This window comes from Gastrolobium bilobum, unplaced genomic scaffold (genome assembly GCF_033153095.1).
Source record: "Gastrolobium bilobum isolate Gb01-03AN ecotype WA unplaced genomic scaffold, APGP_CSIRO_Gbil_v1 utg5330, whole genome shotgun sequence".
NCBI lineage: Eukaryota > Viridiplantae > Streptophyta > Magnoliopsida > Fabales > Fabaceae > Gastrolobium > Gastrolobium bilobum.
Genome location: NW_026897478.1, coordinates 112,179 through 118,149, shown reverse-complemented (window position 1 = coordinate 118,149; position 5,971 = coordinate 112,179). Strand labels below are relative to the sequence as shown.

Genomic DNA, 5,971 nt, shown 5'->3' with positions numbered 1-5,971 from the left:
AAAGACTTAAAACTTGTTGACTACTCAAGTAGTCAAGTGATTCGATTTTTCCACGTAAATAAGAAAATACAGAACCAATAAAGAACTCCCACGTAGCAGAAGTGGCGTTGCAATTTGCAAGTGCTAATGGTAGACTTGTGTTTTGAAGTCCTCCAGTGGGGCAGTCTACAACCCTCGCCCTCTCCACGTCGAAGGTAACACAACAAACCAATAAAACGAAGCCACGTTTCACAAACTAGATCTCAAGCCGTTGGATCATCCACGGTGGCAAAACGGAGTTAATCACAACCCCACGCGTCCTCCAAGCAAGGGAAGTCCCCGTAACAATCACGGTCACGACGAATCACTGATATATAAATCGAAGAACCGCTGTTGCCTATCTAACCAAGTTAAACGGGTAACAACATATCAGTAGTGGAAGCTACTAGAAAATCCACACACTGCGATGAGGAAGTGGACTGTACCTTCCGTTCTCCTTCTACTCACTCTTCTCTTTCTCTTCGCGGATCAAGGTATGCGATTTCACTATTTTCTCTTTCTATCTCTACGAGTTACTTCTTTTGGAGCTAGCAAGCTATAGTTAAAGCTCATATACAATTGGTTTGGTAGGTCGAAAATTTCAGGCGAATGCGGAGGGTGATTCCGAAGAGCTTGTAGATCCACCTAAGGTGGAGGACAGGATTGGTGCTGTTCCTAATGGTCTTTCCACCGATTCAGATGTGGTCAAGAGGTATCTTTGTAACTATGCATTATTTGATCTCTTTCCTTTGATTTGGTATCTAAACTTGTGTTTATGTGACAATTGAAGAGAGGCGGAGTCGATCTCGAAGAGATCGCTTCGGAGCAACGCGGAGAAGTTTGAGTTTCAAGCGGAAGTGTCACGGCTTATGGATATTATCATCAATTCTCTCTACAGTAACAAAGATATCTTCCTCAGGGAGTTAATCTCTAATGCTTCTGACGTAAGCTTTTTTTTTTCTTATGTGCTTTTTTTTCATTTGGAAAACCCTAGCATTTAAAGTTTAATGACAAGTGACTCCCATATTCTAGGCATTGGACAAGATTAGGTTCCTCTCCCTCACGGATAAGGAGATTTTGGGTGAAGGTGATAACGCCAAGCTTGAAATTCAGGTCGGTACTGCTAAGCATCTATTTTAATTATTCTATGGATTTTTTATTTATTTATTTATTTTTTGCTATAATTTTCGTGATGATAGTCTAAGCAATGCTGGTATTTTTATTGTTGTATTCGTGGGTTGTTTTACCTAAACTATGTTACTACTGCAGATTAAGTTAGACAAGGAAAAGAAAATTCTCTCAATTCGAGACAGAGGTATTGGTATGACAAAAGAGGATTTAATAAAGAATTTGGGGACCATAGCAAAATCAGGAACTTCAGGTATATATTTTGTGGTCTTTGCTGAATTAATTTCCACTTGTAATAAGGTGTGACAGATGTTAATTGGAGCTGAGTATAAATTTCAGCGTTCGTTGAGAAAATGCAGACAAGTGGCGATCTCAATCTGATTGGGCAGTTTGGAGTTGGTTTCTACTCTGTGTATCTTGTGGCTGACTATGTTGAAGTCATTAGCAAGCATAGTGATGATAAGCAGTAAGTTTTTTAGAATTGATATTGCTTTTCTGATCAGTATTTTGTCCCAGATGTTTTCTAGCCATCTATCCTAGCATACTGATTTGAAAATCATTTGGCTTTCAGGCATGTTTGGGAATCAAAAGCTGATGGAGCATTTGCTGTTTCGGAAGATACATGGAATGAACCACTAGGACGTGGAACTGAGATTAGATTACACCTCAAAGATGAGGCTGGGGAGTACTTGGAGGAGTCTAAGCTGAAAGTATGCAGCAAGCTATTACCTTAATTATTATAAGTTATTTGAGTTTAAAAATTCACGTCTTTTGTTTATTGCACATAAGTTTACACCGAGGGGTCTTTTACTTCAATCTAGATGGCAACAATATGTACTATGCATCTACAGCAGGTGATACTACTCATGTGCTTTGCACATGCTTCATAGTGTAGGTGTTCTCCATGGGCGAAATTTGTTTTATTTTATAGGTTTTTGTAACTTCATGTCGTTCTTCTGACCCGTGTTTCTTAAGTGATTGCACATGCTATTGATTTTCACTTAGAAAATATACAATATTAAGTAGGGGGTTGGGTTTCTATGGAGTGTTGCACCTGTAAGAAGGTTGAATTCTCATTGGTTAAATTAATTATTTCACAGCTCAAGGTAAATGTTTATATTGGTTTATGATTTGCTAGCACAACTCTAAATATGCTTCTGATGGTTTTGAAAAACGAAAAAGAAAAAGCTCGACTTCTTCTATTCTTTAACCTATTCTGTATCATCCGAAGTTTCAAAAGGTTGCTCGTCAAGTTGTTATGCTTTATCTATTATTGGTTATCTCTGTTGGTACTTTTCTTTTATATATTCAATTTTTTGTCTCCTTATTTTCCAATTATTGATTATGACCTTCTTCCAAGGGTGATTCCTGTGGTGTTTCATTTAGTTAGTTGTTAAATCTGATTTAATAACTATTCTTTTTCCCAGGAATTGGTCAAGAGATACTCTGAATTTATTAACTTCCCAATTTATCTTTGGGCAAGCAAAGAGGTTGATGTGGAGGTTCCTGCTGAAGAAGATGAGTCTGGTGATGAAGAGGATTCAAGTATGTATAATATAAGAACCCAGTTGGGTGATCTTTCCATTTATATCCTGTGTTTCAAGAATACTGTTTTGGTGTTTGTCCATCTTGCATAGCACCATATTATGTTGTCTTTCTTACCATATTTTACTCCTGAAACAGCTGAAAGCAGCTCCTCTAAGGAAGACAGTGAAGATGATGATGCTGATAAAAGTGAAGATGAAGAAAAAAAGCCAAAGACAAAGACGGTGAAGGAAACAACTTATGAATGGGAACTTTTAAATGATGTGAAAGCTATATGGCTGAGGAATCCAAAGGAGGTTACAGATGAAGAGTACACCAAATTCTACCACTCTCTTGCCAAGGTAATAACGGCCATCTTCATTATTTATGTCTGATACTTCAAGAAAATTGTAGTCTAATTCACTCCACTCTGAAGTTTGGTAATATTCATAGAGTTCTGCCTTGATGTTTTGTGCAGGATTTTAGTGATGAAAATCCTTTAGCATGGAGTCACTTTACTGCTGAAGGTGATGTTGAGTTCAAGGCAGTCCTGTTTGTGCCACCTAAGGCTCCTCATGATTTATATGAGAGTTACTATAATGCAAACAAATCCAACCTGAAGTTGTATGTTAGACGAGTGTTCATTTCAGATGAATTTGATGAACTGTTGCCCAAGTATTTGAACTTTTTGATGGTAACGACAGCTTTTTTATTGCCGATGAGTTTATTTTATGAGGGTCAGAATAATTTTCCTTAATAAATGTTCTTTTTGATGGGAACAGGGCCTTGTTGATTCTGATACATTGCCACTTAATGTATCACGAGAAATGCTTCAACAACACAGTAGTCTAAAGACAATCAAGAAGAAACTTATTAGGAAAGCCCTTGACATGATCCGCAGGATTGCTGAAGAGGATCCTGATGAGTCCACTGACAAAGAAAAGAAAGGTATGGTGAATTAACTATCGGTTCCGTTTGCCATCCCTGTTCTTTTATGGCTTGCTTAGGTTGACCAAAACACTCGTACATCATTCCTAAAATATTAGGCTTGCTGTGAGTCATACAAAAGTATTGTTTTGTTTTTGGGTGAGTTGCCTCTGTCTCCTCTTTTCAAATGTAAGCCAGAGGTTTCCTGAATTCTGTTCATTGACTTGGCACTTCCGCCATTGTTAAATCTTGATGCAGAAGAGACGTCCTCCGATAATGATGAGAAGAGAGGTCAATATGCTAAGTTCTGGAATGAGTTTGGGAAGTCCATTAAACTTGGTATCATTGAGGATGCCACCAACAGAAATCGTTTGGCAAAACTGCTCAGATTTGAGAGGTGATTTACTTCTTTCTTTGAAATCAAAATCTTGTGATAATGCTATTTGCTTACTTTCATTAGTCAACAATCTAGCTGATACTTGGAACTCTTGCAGCACCAAGTCTGAGGGTAAATTGACTTCTCTCGATCAGTACATATCTAGAATGAAAGCTGGACAGAAGGATATCTTCTACATAACTGGAACTAGCAAAGAACAACTGGAAAAATCTCCATTCCTTGAGAGGCTTAAGAAGAAAAACTTTGAGGTGCAATTAAAATCCATTTGATCTTTTATGCAAAGTTTGTTGGTTCCAGCAATTGTATTTGTTTGTTACTAGAGTCTTCATATTCAGAAAGCTTTTGTCTTTCTATTCTGCACAGGAGGAATGAGGATATGATGTCTTCTAAGTGTATTTTATTTCAATTGGTTACAGGTTATTTTCTTCACAGATCCAGTTGATGAATACTTGATGCAATACCTGATGGATTATGAAGATAAAAAGTTCCAAAATGTGTCCAAGGAGGGTCTGAAACTTGGGAAGGACTCTAAAGACAAGGAACTGAAGGAATCCTTCAAGGATCTTACTAAGTGGTGGAAAAATGCCCTTTCCAGTGAGAATGTTGATGATGTGAAGATATCCAACCGATTGGATAACACTCCTTGTGTAGTGGTGACATCGAAATATGGTTGGAGTGCTAACATGGAGAGAATCATGCAGTCTCAGACTTTGTCAGATGCTAGCAAGCAAGCCTACATGCGTGGCAAGAGGGTTCTTGAGATCAATCCTAGACACCCTATAATCAAGGTGCTCCGGGAGAGTGTGGTAAACAACCCTGAGGTACATTCCAGATTTGAATTTTTCCTCTTAGTTAATTTTCTGTACGCTTCTCTTTCCATGACCCAATTAGGGTTTTTTTTGTTAACACCATTGGGCTTACTTTTCAGGATGAGAGTGTGAAGCAAACAGCACAGCTGATGTACCAGACTGCACTCTACGAAAGTGGCTTCCTGCTTAATGATCCTAAGGATTTTGCTTCCCGTATTTATGAATCAGTGAAGTCTAGCTTAGACATAAGTCCTGAAGCAACAGTTGAAGAGGAAGATGACATCGAAGTTGAGGCTGAAACTGATGCAAAAGAAGATGCTAAGCCTGAAGCCGATGCGGTCAATGATGATACTGATGAGAAGGACGAGTTGTAGATTTGCAAGGTGGACATCCACTTCTTACTGACGCTGCTTTTGGTTGCCTTTGTTTCTTGGTTTTTAGCTTTGAGTTTGACCGTAAAAGTTCTCTAGCATGAGTTTTGATTCCACAAGCTGTTCAAGCAAACACATTAGTGTTAAATTGCTGTAGTCATACTATCTAATGGAATTTTGGCTTACCATAAGGTGACGTATTCGATATATATTTATATAATTTAAATCCTCTATTTAGGTTTTGTAGGACAGACAATAATAAGAAATTTTGTAGAACGGAAATGTCGAATTTTTTTTTGAAAGAATTTTTAAATGGCTTGAAGAAAATATCTTATAATCATTCATTATATATAGGATTTACAATCTTTAATAAAAGGAAAAGAATAGAATCTAACTAAATAATTGTAGATATATAATATTTAAAACTATAGGACTTATTTTCTAAAATAAAAGATATTATTAAAATATTTTTCAATATTTGCCCTCCAGTTGAAGCATATAAATTATATGTTCCAAGTTTGTCATCAATGAAATTTGGAAATAACCTTCTCCATGATAAAGTGATAGTTAATCTCTGTATGTTCGATATAATGTGTAAAGGAACTTGATTATTATAATATAGTTTCATAAGATCAATGTTTTCAAAAGGGGAATTGTTTTTATTATGTTACATAACTTAAAATCATCTTTCTACACACACAAATTTTATATGAGACTCACTTTAAATTTTTTCTATTTTTCCTATTCTCTTTCCTCTCTCCTCCTTTCCTGAGAGTAGAAAATTTGCTTTTAGGTTA

At 36.8% G+C, this 5,971-nt stretch overlaps 1 protein-coding gene across 1 annotated transcript; it reads left to right on the top strand.

The window, feature by feature from the left end:
* The first annotated feature begins 390 nt into the window (after positions 1-390).
* LOC133307234 (endoplasmin homolog) lies at positions 391-5,447 on the top strand. Its single transcript, XM_061507712.1, has 15 exons — positions 391-512; positions 610-730; positions 809-962; positions 1,051-1,131; positions 1,288-1,399; positions 1,486-1,612; positions 1,718-1,856; positions 2,574-2,691; positions 2,830-3,032; positions 3,149-3,364; positions 3,453-3,618; positions 3,856-3,994; positions 4,092-4,242; positions 4,411-4,815; positions 4,923-5,447. Exons 1-15 carry the CDS (start codon positions 446-448, stop codon positions 5,175-5,177), a joined length of 2,454 nt encoding a protein of 817 aa, XP_061363696.1. The 5' UTR covers positions 391-445; the 3' UTR covers positions 5,178-5,447.
* Positions 5,448-5,971: the final 524 nt, after the last annotated feature.

Excerpts from the sequence above, each read along its gene's own strand:
- LOC133307234 (XM_061507712.1), top strand. The coding sequence starts at position 446 with ATGAGGAAGTGGACTGTACCTTCCGTTCTCCTTCTACTCACTCTTCTC. Across the intron at positions 1,613-1,717 it reads AAGCATAGTGATGATAAGCA|GCATGTTTGGGAATCAAAAG; the intron begins GTAAGTTTTTTA and ends TTTGGCTTTCAG. Across the intron at positions 3,033-3,148 it reads TCTACCACTCTCTTGCCAAG|GATTTTAGTGATGAAAATCC; the intron begins GTAATAACGGCC and ends TGTTTTGTGCAG.